General features: G+C 34.1%; 3 protein-coding genes across 4 annotated transcripts; all 3 read left to right on the plus strand.

Annotated features, from left to right (window-relative positions):
• The first annotated feature begins 997 nt into the window (after nt 1-997).
• Nucleotides 998-2,384, plus strand: LOC125186192 (uncharacterized). Of its 2 annotated transcripts, XM_089058246.1 has the most exons (3): nt 998-1,122; nt 1,674-2,033; nt 2,064-2,384. In XM_089058246.1, exons 1-3 carry the CDS (start codon nt 1,108-1,110, stop codon nt 2,151-2,153), a joined length of 465 nt encoding a protein of 154 aa, XP_088914372.1. In that variant the 5' UTR covers nt 998-1,107; the 3' UTR covers nt 2,154-2,384. The 2 variants fall into 2 exon arrangements, with proteins under 2 accessions (XP_088914372.1, XP_047938496.2); XM_048082539.2 differs by having other exon boundaries at nt 1,674-2,384.
• Nucleotides 2,385-9,414: 7,030 nt separating this feature from the next.
• Nucleotides 9,415-12,231, plus strand: TDT (tonoplast dicarboxylate transporter). The gene is made up of 6 exons (XM_048086289.2): nt 9,415-10,150; nt 10,313-10,790; nt 10,876-10,919; nt 11,025-11,120; nt 11,278-11,788; nt 11,892-12,231. The coding sequence occupies exons 1-6, from the start codon at nt 9,716-9,718 to the stop codon at nt 11,948-11,950; spliced, it is 1,623 nt and encodes a 540-aa protein (XP_047942246.2). The 5' UTR covers nt 9,415-9,715; the 3' UTR covers nt 11,951-12,231.
• Nucleotides 12,232-16,319: 4,088 nt separating this feature from the next.
• LOC125187805 (cytochrome b561 and DOMON domain-containing protein At5g47530-like) lies at nt 16,320-18,100 on the plus strand. The gene is made up of 2 exons (XM_048084448.2): nt 16,320-16,995; nt 17,400-18,100. The coding sequence occupies exons 1-2, from the start codon at nt 16,384-16,386 to the stop codon at nt 17,973-17,975; spliced, it is 1,188 nt and encodes a 395-aa protein (XP_047940405.2). The 5' UTR covers nt 16,320-16,383; the 3' UTR covers nt 17,976-18,100.
• Nucleotides 18,101-23,096: the final 4,996 nt, after the last annotated feature.

Genomic DNA, 23,096 nt, shown 5'->3' on the forward strand with positions numbered 1-23,096 from the left:
CTCTGATATCAGTTGTTGGGATCATCGACTGCACATTAGTTTGATATTGTCCGCTTTGGATGGAGCCAAGCCCGTACGGATTTATTTTTGGGTCATCCCCAAAAGACTTCAAACTAATTAGGGATGGATAACACTTATATACTAATCCAACTTCCCTCACTCATCAGATGTGATATGGGTTTGTACCCAACACTTTCCGCCCTCTAAAACTGAGTTATTTTTTTTATAGTAAAAATAATGCTCCATATCTCTTACTTTATTTTATTATTTATCTCTCTACTTAACTCATTTGAAACGATTTTTTTTAAATATGTGTTCAAAAGAAATGCATCCAATAGAGTGACCAAGGGAATATAATTTTAAAAAAATAGGCTCTAGTCGCATACATATGCCCTCTCCACGATGCCATAAGGAGCCATTCAAGAAAAGGAGAGTTAAAGAAGAAGATACACATGAATAGGCAAAATGTGGAATTGGCCTCCACCATGTGCCTTGCCCTTTCCAAATTAATGAAATATAAAAGCTCGCTGCATCTAACTACTACTCCTATTATTATGTACTACTATTACTAGCAAAGATAAGCTAAATTAACTATTACTTCCTCCTCCGTTCACTATTAGGAGTTCCATTTGAGTTCGACATGAGTTTTAAGAAATAGTATAAAAAAATATGGGTAAGAAAATAGTGAAACGTGAGACCCATTTTTATATTAGTTTTATAATAGAATGTGAGTGGAATGAATTAGTGGAAAGTGAGGTGTACCTACCATTTATAATAAAAATGTACCGGAACTCCTAATGGCGGATGGACTAAAATGGTAAACCGAGACTCTTAATAGTGGGCGTAGGGAGTATTTATATTTTATTTTATGTAGCAAAAGTATAATCAAATACAACTAAGCATGACTGTGAATCACCATCATCTTATGTGTCAGTTTGTCTCAAGATTCTCTATTAACATTATTATATGTTTTGAAGTGCTTGATTTGAACCCCTATAAATACCCACTCTAATCCACACTTTCATATCATCACATTCACTAGCATTTTAGCTTTCCAATTCCTTCTTCTTCTTTAGCTTTCACTCCTTCACCACTCTTCATACTAGAATGGCATCAGTTGAGGTATACACACAATCATGATTCGATCTGCTCTAGCTCTTAGTCAAATTGATTTGTTCACTTTGCTAATTTAGTCTCTACCTGTTCCTAGTTAATGGTTTGGATCGAGATCATCAAATTTATTGTTTTTACTTCATGGTTTTTAGTGTGTACACGAGCTTGAATCAATGTTGATTACCCTTCATTAATGGAGAGGTTCAATCAAAAATGATTCTCTTACTCGGGAATGCTAATCTCAAATCCTAAAAAAAAAAAAAAAAAGGTTAAGGACATTTTTAATGCAACTAAAGATTCTAATTTTCATTTCTAAATATACCTTAAAAAATGTCCTTATTGTTGATATTCCAACTAAAATTAGAGGACGCAAATGGAAGCGTCCTAAAAAATTAAAATTTTAAATTAATTTGTCCTTAATTTAGGACCGCTTTCTTTTAGGTCATTTTTCAAAATTTCGAATGCAAGTAATTGCGTCTCGTCAGAATTTTTTTATAGTGATGGCCATTTAAATATATGATCAACTTCAAAAATTAAGCAAAAGCAATCATGATGAGCAGGTTGAATCAGTTCCAGTGGCGGAGATCGTGGCTCCAGCGGAGACACCGGAGAAAGTGGAGGTGAAGGAAGAAGTAGCTGAAGCCGAGCCAGAGAAAATAGTGGCGGCTGTGGAGGAGCCAGCTGTTGAAGCTGAGACGAAGGAAGTTACAGCTGAAGAGACAGAGGAGGTAAAAGAAACCGAAGAAGAAGCCGTCCCAGAGAAAGAGACGGAGGCTGTTGAGGAAGCCGCCAAGGAGGAGGAGGCGGCTCCCGTCTCAGCAGAAGAGGTTGCTCCAGCTGAAGCCGCCAAGGAAGAGGAAGTGGCTCCCGTTGAAGCCGTGGAAGAGGCTGCTCCAGCTGAAGCCGCCAAGGAAGAGGAGGTGGCTCCCGTAGAAGCCGCGGAAGAGGAGGTGGCTCCCGTAGAAGCCGCGGAAGAGGCTGCTCCAGCTGAAGCTGCCAAGGAGGAGGAAGCTGCTCCTGTTGAGAAAACTGATGAGTGAAGAGCAGCTATACATATCACAGAAGTTGGCAGTATTTGAATCTTTTATTGGTATTATTGTTTATTTCTCTGTTATTGTATTAGTACTATCATTCAAGTTTTCTATCTTGGGGTGTTTGAGAGTAATTTGAGGATGAATATATTTCGAGTTATCAAAGTAGTCTGCTTGGTTTATTGGAATTTGGAGTTTCATCCTTATATTTGAATTAATAAAATTAAGTTATACTAGTAAGTACTTATTTGTGTTTTGCAAGTTATCATCCACAAGAAAATAATTCAATCTTATGACTTGAGTACTTTTTTTACTCCTACTTGAAATCTTGAATACAGATGACTATAATAATTTTTCTTGTTTGCATTTGATGTTTATTTATCATCAGAGTAACACTCAGATAATTATGTTGTCAACTTTTACCAACATAATTACATAAAGCATAGAAGATATACTATCGAATAAGCTGTAGGAGGAAAGTATTTGTCTTGCAATATTTTCGAATTTATTCTCTCTTCACAATGACTATATGATACCGATCTACTTTCGAATAGGAGAGTTGATTCTTCTCTCTCTTGGACCATAGAGAGAGAAGAAGATCATAACGGGGAACCATGTATACATAATTCCCATCATTCTCGCCATCTATATACATATAAGTTACCCATATCCACAGTTTAAACAGAGGATGCTACAAGTTACAATCGTTGTTGTCGAAGAAAACATGACAAGTAGCTACACCTCCATCTTTAGATACTCGTCAACTTGCCAAAACAGTCAAAGTCTCCAGAGTCATCTATCACGATCCCCAAATCCACATATTCTCACCATGTGCCAAAGCTGCAACCCACATGCTCCTGAGTGATAATGCTAAGACGGTCGTGCATCATGTCATTGGTAGGGTATGCAGGGAAACACAACCGGTAAAAGCATGTATGGAACGAAGGAAGCCGCTCAGAGGATTCAGAAGTCTTGTAGATAGAAAGGCCTGAAGCCAAACCACTGAAACCTTCAACTGGTAAATATTTTATCGAAGTCCATATAAAGAGTAGAACCTTTTTATCGAAGTCCAAAAGGACGTTTCAGGATGAGTACTTTATCAAACATGCCCAATAAATGAAGATCAACTTGTTCACTCAGACAGAGCTCGGATGCAATTACATGAGAAATTTTGTGACTGTGGAATATTTATTGTACATATTTGCACTATCCTACCACATTCCCCTCTAACTAATGACATGCTAATATTTTTTTATTTACTGGATCATGAACAAGTTCAGTCAATTTGCAGCTCATAATACCTATCTCAGGTGATTGATTTTTAGTTAAAGTGACTACAGTTCATCATATCTGAAATCATACATGTTTCCATAATCTTTTGACTTCAGTTCGTTCAACAGAGACATGATCATCAGAGTCACCAGTTGTCTAAGATCCGACTTCAATGCTATCGTCCTCTGTGACTGCGACTCCTTACAAGCATTACCTCTTTGAAACGGCTTACACCAAGAAAATTCAAGTAGATACTTTAATGATGGCAGGATCAACTGAGGCTAGAGTTTGGTTGTTGAAATCAAAAGATGCTGGCCCTCCAAAGAGCTTGTGGAGGCTCTCATAAACATCGTCATGGAAGAGTTTCATGGTGGTCTTTGTAAAGAGAATGAATGGCTTGCTAAACTTTCAGAAAGTCCGACCGGCCTTTCCCGGTCCTAATCATGGGGCCATTCCCTCAGTTGATGGTTTGGTTCCTTGATCGGAGTTCGAGTGGATCCTTCACCGGACTAACACCAACATAATGTACTACTTGTAACTGATTTGTGGAGAAGAGATGGAAAGAACAATCTTTATGGAAAAGGTATGTAGTTCTCAGTATTTCATTTCAATCAATCCCGTCAAGATTTGAGCCATAATTGGCCATATATCTCATTTGTTCCCTCTTGTTTAGTATACTAGAATTAGCCCAAGAATTGATCCAAATATTATATAAAATAAAAACTTTGACTTAATAGAATTATAGATTGACAAATTTATCCCTTCAAGTGGAAATATGGAAAGGTGAAAAAGTGAAAAAGTGGAACAAATGTGTAAAACCAAATCCATTTCTTGGTGCATTTTCAATGCACATACAAATCTTACCAATTTTGCAAGATTAATTCTTCCTCAATTAATATGAATAGTGCGGACCCCACCTCAATTGTAAGGCCCCAACAATTAATTCTGGAAAGTGAAAACAAAAATTGGCCCAATTCTTTCAAAGTGAACCCATCCGTAGGATATCATTTTGCTGATAGATGAAGCCTATATGGGCTTCAGCCTTGTGGGCCTCTCGTGATTCGTGAAGCCTGTAAAACGGAGTCCATCACGAAATTAGTTTCAGCCTTGTTCGCTTGTGATTAATATTGAGAAAATGCCAACTCAAAAGAGGATTTTTTATAAAAAAAAAGAAAACAAACTAATCCGCAAAGCTATGTTGAAAACGGATAAATAAAAAACTTACACAGTTTGACATGGTTTAATGATTAGTTATTATGAAAATAAATTTCAGTACTTGAATATAGTCAAACGATTTACACACAAGTCATATTTACTCGATTAATACTAGTTAAAGTTAACTTAATTCGTCTCGGCCAGTTCATACACAAAGGGATACACCTGGAATTATTCACAGACAAGCCTCTAAAGAAAATAAATAAATAATAATGTTATGTAACATGTGAGAGGAAGAATTAGTCTATTCATTTGCCCATTTTATAAATTAGAAACAGACCTACTATATGACAGGTAGTGACGTAATTAAGGTATGTAGATTAAATGACAAAGCCATAGAACAAGTGGGATTTCAAGTTGCGGACGTTGTTTTTTTTAAAAAAATTTATTATTATTATTATTAATTTTTTTTATATTTTATTTTAATTAATATTGGGGGTGAGGTGGTGGCTGGATTAGAACGAAACTGAGATGTCCTTATCCAATTCAATACCAAATTAAGCTAGACTAATTTCGGCATGGTCACAAATATGGTGAATCAAACATATCATTATCATCTTTAAAGTTTATATCGTAAGGTCACTAACTACTTACGATCAAATTATTATTAAAATTTTCTCGAATCTTATCACGAACTAACAGTAATATATTTGGCTAAATGTCTGTATACTACAAGGTCGACATGGACAGAGAGTTCAAATTATATTTTTTTCGTGTAAATTTCTGCGTGAACATATGTAATTTAACTACCATTACAATACTTATAAAATTATTTTTAATTTTATATATGATATGTGAAAATATTTTAAATCGAGAGAGTTATAAAAAGTTTAATTTTTTATACTAATATTTAACTTCAAGAATTGTCTAGCTAGCATTGAAAGTAAGATATGTCATTAAAATTTCAAAAAATTTACACTATTATAATACTGAATGGAGTTCATTTGTATACACGACATTAGAGAAAGTCATCTACAATGTTATTATATAAATCTTCTAAAAAAGTTGATTCTCTTATTTATTCTTATTGTATAAAATAAATTATAAAGATTTCATCACCCTATTCTAAAACTATAATTTGACCTTAGTTAGTTTTGGTTGTTTTTTCTGTTCCCTTGCCCTGTGTTTGTTTGAGAATAGCGCTATTATATTTAGCATAATCTCGTAGGAAAATATTTCAAAAATTAAACTGACTTTATAGGATGGATTTGACATTTAAAAATTGGTTAACACTGAATTATTGAGCTTTCAATTTGAGTCACGAAAATCCAATTCGAGTTTTGAAATCTCAAATTGGATTATCATCGATTACTGGCTATGAGAACCTCTTTGTTTTCGTCGGATATAGCTAAACTACGACTACCACAAACGCTAGAATTAGCCTTTCATATGCACAAGGAGTCCAAACCAATTAAGTGTTTTTTTTTTTTTTTTTTTTCTTTTAGTTGCAACGAACCAAAGTGTTAATAAAATATTAGTAGTACTTTTATTTTATTTAACCATAATTTGGGACACATTCGAGAGAGGATTATATGTGGTAAATATCAGAATTCTCTATGCCCTTTGAATCAAGGGACACACTTAGATTCTATTTCAATAATTACATACATTTACCAAATGAGCAAGTTCGAATAGTTATGCTACAATCTTATGGTTGTGCCTTTTGGAATATTTATAGGGGTCACATTTTTTTGAGGTGTCGAATATATGTATGAAATGTTTTAACATCAAGCTGTTTGGGCCTACTGAGAAGTGCATTATTGGATAATGTTTTGAGGAAGAAAATAAGTGTTGGTTTATAAAATATAGACGTCTCCAATCCAACAAGTAGAGGTTATATTGTTATTTCAGGTCTCTTTCGTTTGCCACGTTGTACTTGGGGTCGGATCGCACCTACCCAGTTTGCACCTGCTGGAGGCTGTCATTACACAAAAAATTCACTCTAATAAAAATAATACTATAATATATGATCACAAATACTCATATAATATAAGTGGAGTAGTAATAATACGATGATATTCACCTTCATAAGTGAATTAAGTGATCTATCTCCTCTAACAATATAATTAAAATATTTGTGGAGTGGCCCATCTTTTTTATTTTTGTACTTCTATATAAATACTGTTAGTAGTTTGTTAACTTTGATTAGTATGGATTTTTGAAAATATTTAACTAATTTAAGCTTCACTGATCAAAAGTGAAAAAGTTCCCAATTCTCAACTCATATGAGTGCAATATTATGAATTTATGATGATATATAGCTCGTTTGTTATACTACAACTAGTGTTAACCCACGTGCGATGCACAACAGAATATTTTTTTTCCATACAGTTTTAAATCGTTAATTGGTTAAATAAAATAAGAAATAATATAACTATTTAATATTTAAAAAATAGAAAAATATACTATATAATAATAATAATAATTGAATAAATATAAATTCATTTTACACCTAAAGACATAAAATTAAACATATTTGAAATGGAATCAAGTTAAACACAATTATTTGGACAACAATAAAGAGACTATATCAAGTATTGACACTTTTGAGAAATATGTTTAAAACGATCCTTCATATTTCTCTACTAAAAATTAATGTAAATCACACTTTTAATAAAATAATAAATAATAACTCATAATATTCAAAACGTTAAAATTATGACCTAAAAAAATTCAAATGATAAACTACACAAAAAACATGACATTAATTGGTTGAATTAACATTATTATATTAATGAATAATGATAGCCCCTTTGAACGTTGATGCGTTTATCTTTATTTATTGCACTTTTAAACGTGGCTTATTGGAACATGAAACATACATACTATTTTGTATGATACTTTACAATTCTGAATACTGCAATTTTTTTTAAAAAAAAATATACTTAATATAATATACTATATTTTACTCAGTATGATCACCTATAGATAAGATAATTAGATTCTCTATATAAAATTAGTTGTATCCCAGAACAATTAAGTCTAAATCCTAATGTTAACAATAGTATTATTAGTAAACCATAATTTGGTAGCAGACTATTTTATTTTGTTTGAACAACTAATTATTTTATCAACTCGATTTTGATAGGTTTAATTATCTCACTACAAATGTACATATTATGCACCACTTATTATTTCATCATAAGTGATAAAATATTATTTTTTTTGTGTGACACTACTTAATATAATTATAGCGTCAGTGACAATATAAATATACAAAAACAATAAATTGTATAAAGATGAAGATAAATATTATGCATGTTTCAAGTTAAGGATGTTTACAATTCTTCTATTTATAAGAATTGTAAGATATATTAAGTTAAAATTCTTGAACCATATACACGTGGTACTTTAACTATTGTAATCAAAGAAAAACAACAACAACAAATGAAATGGAAACTACATTCAAAATTATAAAATAAACTGAACCATAAATATAGTCGAGAAAAACCCTCTTTCTGCAAGACAAATTGCATCACTGTTAGTGCTTTCGAATTGACGTATTATCCCCAAAGACGAAACGACTTCCTCCTAACGTATATAACATCTCAAACCCGCTAGGTACCGATGAATTTGATGGAGCTCCAAAAATTGAGCAATACAATGTTCTTAAAATATACAATAAAATGTTTAGAGTCTGAAAGTGAATGAAGAATACTTTTGTTGGTGTGTAATTCATCCACAACTCTATGCATTTTATAGGTACAAAATTAGAATATGAGATCATGGAATTAAAATATCATAAATTATAAAATTAAGAGAAAAGAGGTTACAAATTTTATTAAATGGTCATTATCTTATTTAAAAATTTGTAACTGCTTACTCATTATATTGCTTTAAAAATTAGTCAAAGAATTTAATAATAGTTTTTATTTATTAAATTTTCATCCTTTGCGCAATTAATTATTCAAATCCTCCCAAAACTCGTCTTTTATATATGTATAGATTTATAATTTAACTATATTTTCTCTGCGTCTGATTAAAGCAATGATGTGGAGTAATTAATAATTAGTTGAATCCATAAATTTAGGTTGATGTATTATAAATTAGGCAAATACGCCTCGACCAGCTCCAAACAGTTTGGAGAACAAAGCAATAATTCTCGAGAAGAATAAGCATTCCATATGTATGAGTATATTCCACTGGTTACTTGTTAATTGGCTTACATTTAGAATGATTATAAATTAAATCACTTTATTATTGAACAAAAGAAAACTTAATCTTTCCGAGGTGCAATAATGCTCAGGTTGGTGCCAACTGCCAAGCCACGTAGTGTTAATCACTTAAGTAAATTAATGGAATTAGTCAAACTTAATCCCTTCTTACTTACGTAAGAATAAATATTAAATAGTAAAAGTACAATTTGATTATTTTTCTATAGCGAAATCGTTCTAAGTATACATTTTGGTTCTCCATATTTTACCAAATGATGTGACATTTCACATTTGTATAAAAATATATAGCGATACTTATCGCTAATCATAAATTTTGAATTAACTATAGTTTAACTAAATTTAAAATTTGATAATCATGAAGTTTTATTTTTTTTATTGATATGAAACATTTCTCTTACAATTATTGGTCTAAATAAGAATATCACAGTTCAACTCATACCATATACGTTTATGTGTACAACATTTAATGATGTAACAGTTTTAATTTTAGTGGAGCCCTCATACCATAAGCAATCATCCCGTTGGGCTCACATATAAAAGCAAAATTATGTAGCTATAAAAATATGTAATATCCTTCTCATTAGGCCTTAAACAAGTAGTACTAGTAATTAGCTGTGTCATATTACTGTTATCGGTCTTATCTTTCTATCCAGAAATTAGTCATTATATACGACCTTCCTACTATAAAATCAAACCAAAAGAAAAATAGAAATTGGAGACTGACAAAATACCAAAATTGTAAATATATACCGTCCCTGACTGGCGATGGCCAAATGCAACTAAAACATTTCCTCTCACAATTTAGCAACATATGCCAGTTTTTTAGTTGAAAAGAAAAAAAAAATACTACAAAATAAATCATTTATCATTTCATTGTATACATTTTTCTTTTCTTCTTCTCAACCAAAGATGAAGAACAACGGCGCGGCTGACGTGGATGACCCGAAAGCCCCACTTCTTCCGCTCCAAGATCCGTCTGAGAGCGGATCGCGGGGCTTCGGTTCAATCATAAGATCCATTTTGACATTGAACAACTTCTTCATCCTGCTAGGTCCGTTACTCTGCGCCGTGGTATGTCTGTGCGTGAGGTTGAACGGCGGCGGCACCACCAGCCGGAATATGCTGGGGGTGCTGGCGTGGATCTTCACGTGGTGGATGACGGAGGCGGTGCCGATGCCGATAACTTCGATGGCGCCGCTCTTCCTCTTCCCCCTGTTCGGAATCTCCTCCGCCGACGACGTCGCCCATTCCTACATGGATGACGTCATCTCCCTCGTGCTCGGCAGCTTCATCCTCGCCCTTGCTGTTGAGCATTACAACATTCATAGGAGATTAGCTCTCAATGTAAGCCCTCCCAATTTAATCCATTTTTTTGATACAGACCTATTAGGAGAGAGAGCTCGTTTAGTTTATATACACCACATCAGTTGTTCTCACAACCGATGTGGAAATTGAGTCTGTAACAGTATTGGATTAAATTTGTATTTATAAATGGAAATGGTGCAGATAACAGTATTATTCTGCGGCGAGCCGCTGAATCCTCCGCTTCTGCTGCTGGGAATATGTGGTACGACAGCATTCGTGAGCATGTGGATGCACAACGTGGCAGCGGCGATGATGATGATGCCCGTGGCAACCGGAATCCTGCAGCGGTTGCCCACGGGCGAGGCTCAGTCGGAGCTGGTGTCGAAATTCTGCAAGGCGGTGGTGCTTGGGGTGATATACGCGGCGGCAGTGGGCGGGATGAGCACTCTCACAGGGACAGGTGTCAACCTCATATTGGTGGGAATGTGGAAGAGCTATTTTCCGGAAGCCGATCCCATCAGCTTCAGCACCTGGTCTTTCTTTGCCCTTCCTCTCGCCTTGCTTATTTTTGTTGCGCTTTGGGCCATCCTCTGCTTGCTCTACTGCAGAAAAGGCACCAGCCTCGCCCTCTCTGCTTACTTGGACAGAGCCCACTTGAAGAGCGAGCTCCTTCTTCTTGGTACGCTCTTCTTAGATATGTGTGCGTGTGCTGGCCTTGTGGTAGAGGGGTTGTCAAACCTTATGGTAATTTTTATATAATGCAGGTCCAATGGCCTTTGCAGAAAAGATGGTACTTGTTCTGTTCTCGGTGAGTTACACATTTTCAAATTGCAATTCCATCTGGTTACAAAGATTTTAGTTAGAAATGCATAGGAAAAAATTAACAAAACTCTTTCTTGACATGTGAATTCAGCTTTTGGTAGTATTGTGGATGACGCGGAACATAACGGACGACATACCTGGCTGGGGATCTCTGTTTGGCGACCGTGTGGGCGATGGAACTGCCAGTGTAAGTGTTCTCAAGTGAAACAAAGATAACTATAACAATACGGCAGAGAGAACTGAAATCACTATATAAGTATAATTGACAAATTCTATCACCAATTTAGTTTTAGGATGAATTTCTACAAGACCAAAATGTATTCAAGTTTAGTATGTGTGAGCAGGTGATGGTGGCGACGCTACTATTCATAATCCCAAACAAAAAACAGGCAGGTGAGAAGCTAATGGACTGGAACAAATGCAAGAAGCTGCCGTGGAGCATTGTTCTGCTTTTGGGGGCAGGGTTCGCCATCGCCGAGGGTGTCCGGACGAGCGGGCTAGCAGACGTGCTCTCGGAGATGCTCGGGTTCCTGGAGAGTGCGCCGTACTGGGCCATAGCTCCCGCGGTGGGCATTGTGAGCGGCGTCATCACCGAGTTCACCTCCAACAACGCAACCACAACTCTGGTGGTGCCCCTGCTGATCCAGATCGCAAAGAGCATGCATCTCCACCCGCTCCTGCTCATGGTCCCCGGTGCTATAGGCGCGCAGTTCGCTTTCCTGCTGCCGACGGGGACGCCGTCGAATATCGTGGGGTTCAGCACAGGTCATATTCAGATAAGTGATATGGTGGTAGCAGGGACTCCCCTCAAAGTTGCTGGAATTCTCGCTCTTTCAATTATGATGCCTATCCTTGGTAATTCATATTTTTAATTTTTGACGATTATGGTATAAATTGATCGTGTTCCTTTCAATCAATCTCAGGTATTTAACCATGAAATTGTGTGTTACATGTGCAGGGGCGTATGTTTTTGGTACTGATGAGCCAATGCTCAACTTTTCATGGAGTAAAATGTAACAAATTCGGTGTTCAGGTGGACGAGAAGTGCATTTTACCAATTAAATTGCGTTTCATCTTCTAGTTCCAAGCTTTTGTGTCTCTTTGTGCCTTGGGATATATAATGTTTTTGAAAAATCATTGTATGTATTCTTTTTGTAATTTCTAAATTATGTCCGTTGAAAAATTATAAAAGAAAAAAGATATAGAAAAGATAGTCTCAGTTCAATTATTTTGTAAGGTTTGAAAAATATTGCCTTGTTGTTTCTCGGACTGCGGAAATCAAACACATTTTGAAACTATATTATGGATTGTAGGAGTAACTTGTTAATATATAATGACCCTTTTTTGTGATATTTGTCATATCAAGTACTGGGATCATTCAGCCAGGCTATTATATCCAAGAATTTAAGTTTACATCGAGGAATCCAGCTTCTTGTTGGAAGCGTGGAGTTTAAATGGTTGTAAAGGCAATGTATCTAACCTATTTATATGACTTTTTATATGTGCAGTGTGTGCTAGTTGTTACAATAATTAATATTAATAACTAATAATATAAGCATTCAGTACTGAAATCAGCAGTTACGCTGATTAGAAGATTTAAAGTTTCAAAATAGTGATAGGATTATTACTTCAGCATTAATTCTTAAGAATATTTATTAAAATAATTTTGTATGTCATCGCTACATATTTCTTTGTAATTTATTAAAATGGCTCGAACTAAAACTAAGCAATAAAATTCTGTATGTCATCGCTACATATTTCTTTGTAATTTGTTAAAATGGCTCGAACTAAAATTAATTAGTAATTAAATAAAATTGACATCATGAAATTAATACCGTTCTATATAAAAACAATCATGATTACAATAAAAATAAACTAAATAATTTTGTATAATAGTTAATCATTATTACAGCTAGTTATTATTATTATTATTATTATTATTATTATTATTATTATTATTATTATTATTATTATTAAATAAACTAAATAATTTTGTAACGGATTCTAATTGGAATTATTAATTCAGTTTATAACTGAAAGTTGAAGATCACGATTTATGCATCAATGATGATTTGTATCAATGTGTGTTTCACGTTATTAACAACTAGTATCTCTCCCGTGCGATGCACGGCACATTATATTTATTTGTAAAATTGAATATATTATAAAATTATTATACACTAAAAGGAAAAAATAAAATTTTGTAATATTAATATTAGTCTACAAGTATTAATTAAAATCTTTTAGATATCCAATAAAAAAAATGGAAATGCACATTACCAACATATAAAAATTAGAGTTAAGAGTGTATTTAAGGAAATAAAATAATACTAAGTATTAATTAATAAATTAAAGAAAAAAATCAACCACAAAATCAAATTTATATAAAAACAATTTTTATGGAATTACTACTAGAAATCTAACATAAGATAATATAACATATACTCCTGAATAAGTGAATAAGTTGATATAGGATAAGAAGTAAAGGATTAATATTGGGGTAGTGTCCAAAACTGAAAAAATAAATTCTTTGTGCGAAATGACAAAAATGGACTTCCGTTTCCTCATAAAGGATAGATAAACGTTAAAATTATAAGCGGTTAGATTTGGGGTAAAGAAAAGGATTAGTGTGAGTAGTTGGGAAATTGAGTCAAATTAAGTGTTTAGTAGTGAGAAATATGGAAGTCTTCCACGAAAACGCAGTTTGAAATGTTAGTTTTATAATATCAACCTATAAATTCTGCCCAATCACTATTAGTCGGAGCTTCTGATTACGCTATTGTTCTCCAATTAAAGGATGATATCTCGTGTTCATTTTATTTCATACTATTTTATTTTAATAAATAATTTAGCTTATCCAGAATATAGTGACCATGATATATATTGATGCTATCGTGATATCATTAATGAGATAATGGAATGCAAAATTGACACAAAAGTTATCAAGTACCCACGATGTCGAGGTGTAAATAATTAAGTAAACTTGATAATAATTATTTGCGGTGTTCGTTTATATAACGTAGTAATTAACTAGTACATTTTGAATTTCAGATCAATAGTAGTAATATTATAACAATATCTCATTATTGCTATCGCCTATCAACAACAAATAGGGAAAAGAAAAAATATTACCCAAATCAATATTGCATGTTATTTAGGTTACGTGCCTCTATTTTTCACTGCCAACAAAAAGTCGTAATCTTACCAACTTCTCAACGTATAAATTAATGGATAAAATAATACATATGTCGCTTCTGACCAAGATTTTTTCTCTCATACTATCTCACAAGTTCTCATGTAATTATATTTGTCATTTGTGATTGTGATATGTTCTTCGATATAGTATTTATTTTAGACTACATGTTCAAATTCAATAAGATAGCCCAGTTAAGTTCAAGAATGGGAAAGAAAAAAATAAACAAAATTACGGAGAAGAGAAAATGGGATAATGATATCATGCTCTGTCATGCTCACTACATCTACATTTTCCTCACATCTAACTATAAACTATATATAAGCATATTTAGCTACTATTATAAATGTATATAGATTTTTTTTTATCTTTACATTTTCTTGGTAAAAGCTAAGGATTTCATTATTAAGACACAGAGTTTTATAGTACTAGTGTGATTGTATGAAATAAAATAGTACTTAGTACTATATTATACTCCCTCTGTCCCACGTTACTTGAGTCATTTCTTTTTTGTACTCGTTTTGGAAAAATAATAATAAATAGTTAAAATAGAGAGAAAAAAAAGTAAGAGAGAGAATAATGTAGAGAAGAGTCTTAACTATATTATTCTTTTTTTTACTTTATTTTCTCTCCACTTTAATTATTTATTATTATTTTTTCAAAACAAGTGCAAAAAAAAAATGACTCAAGTAACGTGGGACGGAGGGAGTGTAAAAAAGTAAATTAACTGAACAGAAATATATGTGGTGTAATAGTTTTTTGTATTTGCTATTTAAAATTTGTCATTTGATCCGGCGGAACAAGTTTAATCAATTAGCACCACCAAATTAAAACTTTTGTGCATATGTCTTCTACCATGTCAACATTTACGTGTGTCCGCATAGAAAAGATATGACGGAGTACAAGGATTACGTTAGTGTGCTAACTAAAGATTTATAAATTTATGTTTTTGTGTTAATATTTTTAACATAGAAAATTGATATTGATTATTAATTATTATTGTAACTTAGTTAGTATTTGATCACACTTAGAGGTTACAAATTATCACATGTTTCTTTATATTTAATGTGCAACAATTAAACAAATCACAAGGTAATGCTAAACATTAAAACTGTGATTTTGATGCAATTAACTCTTATTTATAGAGAGAGTCGATAAATTTTTTTATGCACAATTCTATGTTAAACCATGTTAGATATTTGAATTTTGAACCATAAACTTGCTAATTACAAGATTACATACTTCATTATATACGCTTAGTAAACTAACACAAGCGTTATTCGTGTGCTCGTGAACAAAAAAGTTACCCGCAAAGGTATATATACTTTTATATACTTTTTCACCGAAAAGGAGTTTCAAATTTGAAAAAAAAAATGTATAAATATGCGAGCTACGCGGTTTCTAATAATTGAGCCATTTCAATTCATTAATATAATTATATAAATATAGATAAAGAAGCGTAGTAGATAAAGAAGCAGACAAAAACATCTTCCTAAATAATCAAGGCTGTAAACATCAACCTAATTATCACAAATCTTTCCATTTGTTTTGTATCACACATATAATTTATTAATCAATTATTTTAAATATATTTCTAAAGTCGAGAACAAGTGAGAGACATAATGTAATACCCGAGGAGGTACTGTGAGAAGTTGATTTGGTTTAACCACTTAATAATGTTGGGTTCACAACTATTAGTAGTACTACTTACTACAAATCATGCACCTAATCCAACATATAATATACAGTCTTACACATGCCACTTTAATTTACAAATAATTCGTTTATTTGTTTTCTATGCATATAAACTGGGTATGTGCTTGTGTTTAAGACAACTTAATTTACAGTGTTAGATGTAATTGGTTAAAATGGTGAAGTAGTTAGCCATTCATACTTTAATCAATGTAATATGCATCGCTTTTATTGGTCTTCCAAGTTATACTTACAACACATTATTTCGATGAAATTACCGAACACCAATATTTTTTTTGAATCACTTTATTCTAGTACAGTTGTAGTTGAAGTTAAGACCTAAACAATGGTGGTTGTAACCTAAACAAATTAGGAATCCAAATATTGCTAATTGACAGGTGCAATAATCTCAAAAAATCACAAATTATTTCATCACACATCTCTTACCAAATTGTAACTATCATGTCCCCACCATTCTCTTTTATAAAAACACTCTCTCCCTCCATTCAAATGATCAAACTCAATCACCATAAAATCAAAAATTTGAATCCTAAATCAACCTCAGATGTTTAGGCCTGCCTTAATCCCCTCTCTCCTCCTCTTCATCTCACTCTACACATCCTCATCCCACGCACAATCATGCACCAACTACACCTTCACCGGCAACCACATATTCAGCCACTGCGCCGATCTCCCGAACCTCAACTCCTTCCTCCACTGGAACTACGATGAATCCACCAAAACGGCCAATATCGCGTACCGCCACGTGGCGGTGGCAGCGTCGAGATGGGTGGCGTGGGCGATCAACCCTACCGGCAGAGGGATGATCGGAGCGCAGGCGCTCGTAGCGTTCCAGAAATCAGACGGCACCATGAGGGCGTACACGTCGCCGGTGAACAGCTACCAGTCTCAGCTGGCAGAGGGGGATTTGAGCTTTCCAGTTTCCGAGTTGTCGGCTACTTATGCCGGGAATGAGTACACCATCTTTGCCACGCTCAAGCTTGATAATGTGAGCTCTGCCTTGACCCAAGTGTGGCAGGAAGGCCCCCTCTCCGGGGATTCCCCGGCTCAACATCCCATCTCCGGCGCCAATGTCCAGTCCACCGGGAACTTCAATCTTCTATCCGGTCAGACGGGGAGAACGTCGGGAGCCACCGTCATCGATTCGAAAAAGAATGTGAGTTTTTTTAAAAAAAATTTATCCTTCCGACAATTAAAAAAAAAAAAACTTATCTATTAGGGACACAAAAATTGAGACGCAATTACTAACATTTGAAAATTTTTAAAAATAACTAATTTAGGATGCAAAAGAAAGCATCCCTAATTTGAGGACAAATTATCTTAATCTTTTGCTTTTTCTATGACGTGTTGGTGGTATAATTAGAGTAACAATTAGCGTCCATAATAGCATTAAAAAATGTCCTTTATCTGATTTTTTTTATTATAGTGCAAACACGAAATTAAAGAATTGATATTTAAAGGTTAAGTGAAAGAGAATAAAGTACGAGACATAATGATTTTTTTATTAAAAAATGAATTGTGCAAATAGTTTGAGACGGACCGAAATGGAATATGATGCAGATTCACGGAGTGCTGAACTCAGTGAGTTGGGGAATACTACTGCCAATCGGTGCTATCACAGCGAGGTATCTAAAAGTATTTCCGGCAGCCGATCCGACATGGTTTTACCTTCACGCTCTTTTCCAGAGCTCGGCCTACATCACGGGAGTGGCAGGCTGGATCACCGGCCTCCAGCTCGGGAGCCAGTCTGCTGGAATCACATACACGGCTCACAGGATCATCGGCATTGTCATCTTCACCCTGGCGACCCTGCAGGTGACGGCTCTGCTTCTGAGGCCGAAGAAGGAGCACAAACTGAGATTCTATTGGAATGTGTACCACCACTTCATTGGATACTCTGTTATAGTCCTCAGCATCATCAACATTTTCAAGGGCTTCAACATCCTACATCCTGATCAGAAATGGAGGACTGCCTATATCGGGGTACTGATCGGCCTGGCTGCTCTCGCTGCCATTCTCGAGATCTGCACATGGTGTGTTGTCTTGAAGAGGAAGAAGTCGAGCCGCCCTGACAAGATGTCAAATGGAAACCATGGCTATAATGGATATGGTGCAAGTGGTCAAGATAGGGTTTGAAGTCTTTTGTAAAGTTTATGGCTCTTGTTGGTTTTTCCATGTTTTTCAGCTCAGTTTATTACTTAGGGTTTGTTTGGGATAGTTATATATGTTTATTATTTATGGTGCATAACATGATTTCTGAACCCCCATTTGCTTCAATTTTCAAAAAACAGAGATTATATATATAACACAACATGCTAAAGCTTTCATGATTCATGAAAGGTGAGGAATTCTTCCATAACAGATGATTTAGGTTTAGTTGTGTAAAGTGTAAAATTATGGTGTGTGAGAAGAATTAGCAAGCAAGTACTCCATATGTTATTTAGTGTTACAGAGTATAGTGTGGCAAGAAACTAACCTGGCAAGAAGAAAAATATGGTGTAGGACTCGATCTCATTGAGGTTCTTATAAGATGCAGAATTACATCAACAAAGAATGCATGAAGCAAATTAGTGAATGAATGAGTATAAGTATAAACAAGTGCTTCATAGTTCCTTAACCAAATACTTGACTACACACAGTATATCAGTCTGTCAAACAATCACTGTACTGCAATATAATATGTATAGTTGAGTACCTCTGTTGCAAGTAGGAACCTTACAAGCTCGACACTGCATATTCAAAATGTCATTGCAGAGATCACACCCACCATAAAATTGATTTGAGGAGATTTTAATAGAATTTCCATTGCGAAAAGCATATTTTTTTTGAATGAGTTAAGTAGGAGTACTATTTTGGTCCTAAACATATGATCGATTTACGATTTTGATCCAGAACATTCACTTTTTGAAAATCAATTACTCCCTCCGTCCCAAAGGTATTAGACCAACTTTCCTTTTTGGGATGTCCCAACATATTAGACTCATTTCCTTTTTTAGCAAAAAGCATCTATCTTATTTTATTCTCCACCTACTTTTTTCTCTCTTCTCTTCCCTACTTTTTCCCTCTCTCATACTTTACTCTCTCCACTTTAACTATTTAAATATCAATTCCTTAAATCATGTGCCCAAAAGAAGTGAGTCTAATACTCCGGGACGGAGGGAGTACTATTTAATGATTCATAATCAGATCTTGGTAAATAACTATTTGCAATTTGACAATTTAAAAAGACTTTTCAAGTAATTAAATGTCAATATTCCTCAATCGATGAAAATAAAAAATTTATAACCCACATCCGTGCAGTAACATTATTTTAATTTGAATTGGTATTTTACCCCAATAATTGTAAGAAAAATCTACAATAATGAATCTTGGACAGTTTATTTGTGAAAAAATATATCTAGCCAAAAACACACCACGCCTAAAATTAAAATCGGGTCAAGTTATACTTGTTCAAGTTGACTCTCGAATCCAAAACATACGAAAACGTTGTCGAATAGGTCCTTTTTTGACGGCTTACATCATTTTTGACGGTCAACTGTCAATTGGTCCATATTTGACCCGATTAGACTTAATATGAGATTATTAGTAGGTTAATGTTAAGCTAATTATTTTACTAAATAACTCAATTTTTAATATTTGAATTTGAATAAAAAATCTTCTAAGTTCACTTAAAATATCTCTTAACTTTTCATTTGAGAAAAAATGAAACGTCAAACTCTCTCTCTTTTCTTTTGTCACTCTCCTAAGAAACCCTAGTTTCGATTCCGATCAAGAACGAGCCCGATTCCGACCGATTATTGTGTTGGTTGCCATGAGTTGGAAGTCGTCGTACCCAAACTTTCGTTCCAGCGATGGTCTCGTCGACATGAACGTTGCATATGCGAGGAAGAGAAAGTTCACACATCCGCTTGAAAATGAAGTCGAAGAAGGTTCGTCGGCTACTGGTAGTTCTGAAAAGAACGATTCTTTGAAGAACAACGAACAAGGCCCATTGGCGTCATCGGGGTTTCTAGGTTCTTCTAACCCTAGTTCTCATGCGGAAGTCCATTCTTCTCCGATTCCAGAAGTTGAAGACGACATTGAATACTTGGTTTCGCTTGTGTTTAAGTTTTGATGGTTTTGATGGTGTTAGGGTTGATGCAGTGCCTATAACAACAATTTTTTTGGATGTAATCCGGCACTGGTTGTGATTAAATGTTCATGAGCAATTCAAAGTAGAAAATGAATATGAAGGACTACTTTATCTTGTAATTTATTGTCCAATTATCGCCTCAATTTGATGTCAGTTTATTGACATAGATTATTGCCTCATTGTCGACGAAGAAGCAATCACATAATTGTTAACTTGTTATAACTATGCATAATGTATCAAACCAACAACCACCGGAAAAGTTTTTGGCAGTGATACACTATTTTTTAGCACTAAATAAACCTGCAAGTATACAGAGTATATATAGTATAGCCAAAGGTCAGTACCGGATATCGAACACGGGGAAGGCAAACACAAAGTGTTTATCCTCTACTAAGACTCAATTACTATCTGAAAAAGCAGTAGGTTTTGGAAAACTTTTGAAAACTAAAAACAATAAAAAGCATATAACAACTAAATGCAAATAAAACACGGAGATAAACGATAGAGATAAGGGAATCCCAGGGATGTGCATTCACAGTTATGGTTATACAAGTTCCAAACTACAATACCCTAGCATAGTTTATACTTTGAAAGGACGAGTCACATAGATTATGCTCATGCGATACAAACGTTGATTACAAAATTAGGGTTGTCAATCCTAACACGTAACTCCAAAAAGCTCCTAACACCCTTGAAAAGTCATTACTCTCAATTAACAGTGCCGTTTTAAGGGAAGCTAACTATAGCGTCTACTAAGTGAATCTAACTCGCTAGAACTCTGTCACAGTTATGAAGCAAGCTATATTAAATCATACACGATTGTGGCACTCAATCATGCAGCATCAAAACTACTTAGGTAAGAAACAAAGTAAAAACAAAACGGATATTAAATAGAAAAAGGAATTGTATAACCAAAGTCGTTACTAACACATCCCTAGAATCCTATGAGTTTAGTTACACACGATAAAATAAGCTAAACACATAGATTGAAGGGAAAACAATTTGAACATAAAACTGGTAGGTTGAATCCTTGTCATTCTTGATGTTCTTGAAATCCTTCTCCAACTCCTTGCACAAGTGAAGTACTCTAGCTCTTGATCTCTATGAATTATTTTGCAAGTAGAAGCTCTGAGGTCTTATTTATAGGGGAAAGCCAATCCTTGTTGTAGAAGGAAAAGATCTCCAAAATATGGTAAATCTTGGAGCAAATCTAGGGCATCTTGGATTCACCGCCTTTCTCTGGCGGGCCGCCCACCTTGGTCGGCGGTCGCCGCGTTGGACTCCAGAGAGTCTGTTTCCTCGGCGGCGGACCGCCGCACGACTTTCGGCGGTCGCCGGGCAAGACTTCTCTTCCAAGCGTATTTTTTCGAGGCGGACCGCTGCATTGATCTGTCCGCCACTGCACACATCCGCGGCGGTCGCCGGTCGCTGTCTGACCCCAGATTTCCAAATTTTGCGTTTTGGCTTCCTTTTTCGGCTCAATTATGCACGTTTTCACAAAACACGTCAAAATACCAAAATAGACAAAATATGCAAATAATGGACATGTAGAGTGACTTTGACATCAAAAACAGATCAAACAACGGCCTTAAAATAGTGCAAAATCCGAGCGTATTAGGCAGTAAGTTTGCATTGGGTGTGGTTAAATGTTCAGGACCAATTGGTAGTAGATAATGAATATGGACTACTTTGTCTCGTAATTTGTTGTCCATTTTTATTTCACATTTACATGTAATTCCAAAAATATATTAAAAAAAATCAAAATTAGATACAGTAATGAAAATCGGCTAATCGGGTCAAATTTTTGCTAATTGATGGTTGGCTGTCAGGAATTAACGGAACCATAAAAAAAGGAGCTAAACGATAGTGTTTTCGTATGTTTTGGATTTGATTTTCAAAAAGTGAATGTGCTGGACCAAAATCTTAAATCGGTCATATGTTTAAGACCAAAGTAATACTTTACTCTTCATGAATTGCTAGTAAAAAGCTGAATATCAGAAAGTATGAGAAACTGGAAAAAAATAAACTCTTTTAAAATTGAAATTTAAGTTGTATACATTGTTATACCCAATAACATAATTTATCAAGATAATTATGAAGTATGAACACTAAGGAATAGAAATCTTTGTGAATAGCTAGGATGAGAAGATTGTGGAATATGAGGAAGTTTTTGCAAAATAGATATGGATAAAGTTAGTTGTTCCATCCAAAGGATCACACCATAAGCTGCCGTTATTTATTCTCCATGGATTTATACCTATAACGTGAGACTAACAACACCAGAGTCTAGTGAAATGGCTGAACATAAAATGGAAAATTATTTAGGAATCAATCAAAACAGACCTTTCGTTTTGTCGCAGTTGCTGTTTTATCATTCAGCAACTAAGATTCATTGTTGGCCCTCCCTTTCCTACTTTGCACAATTTGATTTTTTTTAAGGAGCTGGCAAACTAGTTTTTGTATGTATTTTATTTTCTCTTCATTTTTCTATAAAAAAAAACCTTTTTAATTACATTTTTGCATGAATTGAACACTTGAGGATGTGAACCAATAACCAGTGACAGAGCCAGAACTTTAATGGTGAGGGGGCCCAAACTACTACTAAAATTTGTTGAGTTTGTTCAGTGCTAATGAAACGGAAACGTGAGCCATATAAAAACCACGCGTGAGAAACGGATGGTGAGAAACTAATTAGTGAGTAGATTTTGCAGAGCATAACATATTTTACTAATATTATATGATATATTTTGATATTCATTAGATTAAAAGTTATTTTCTATTATAAAATTTTCATAGTAAAGAGCATCACATTAAAATTTATTTTTATAATCATATAATATAATAAATTATTTATGAAATCAAAGAATTATTTTATTTTCTTAAATTATAAAAATCATTCTTTTATGATTATAAATTAAAAGTGATATATATACAAAATTACTAGTGAAAATCAGTAAAAGTTACAAATGTGAGAAAATCCATAAAATATAAATGAATATGAAAAAACTAACAAAAATTACTAGAAAAATCCACAAACAAAATACATGCATAGCATCAAAATCAAATTTCTTATACGTATTATATATTTATAATCATTAGTTAAAATTATTTATAAAAAATTACTA

Source organism: Salvia hispanica, chromosome 5 (genome assembly GCF_029641045.1).
Source record: "Salvia hispanica isolate PSC_SH4W2 chromosome 5, Shi_PSC_v1, whole genome shotgun sequence".
NCBI classification, from domain to species: domain Eukaryota; kingdom Viridiplantae; phylum Streptophyta; class Magnoliopsida; order Lamiales; family Lamiaceae; genus Salvia; species Salvia hispanica.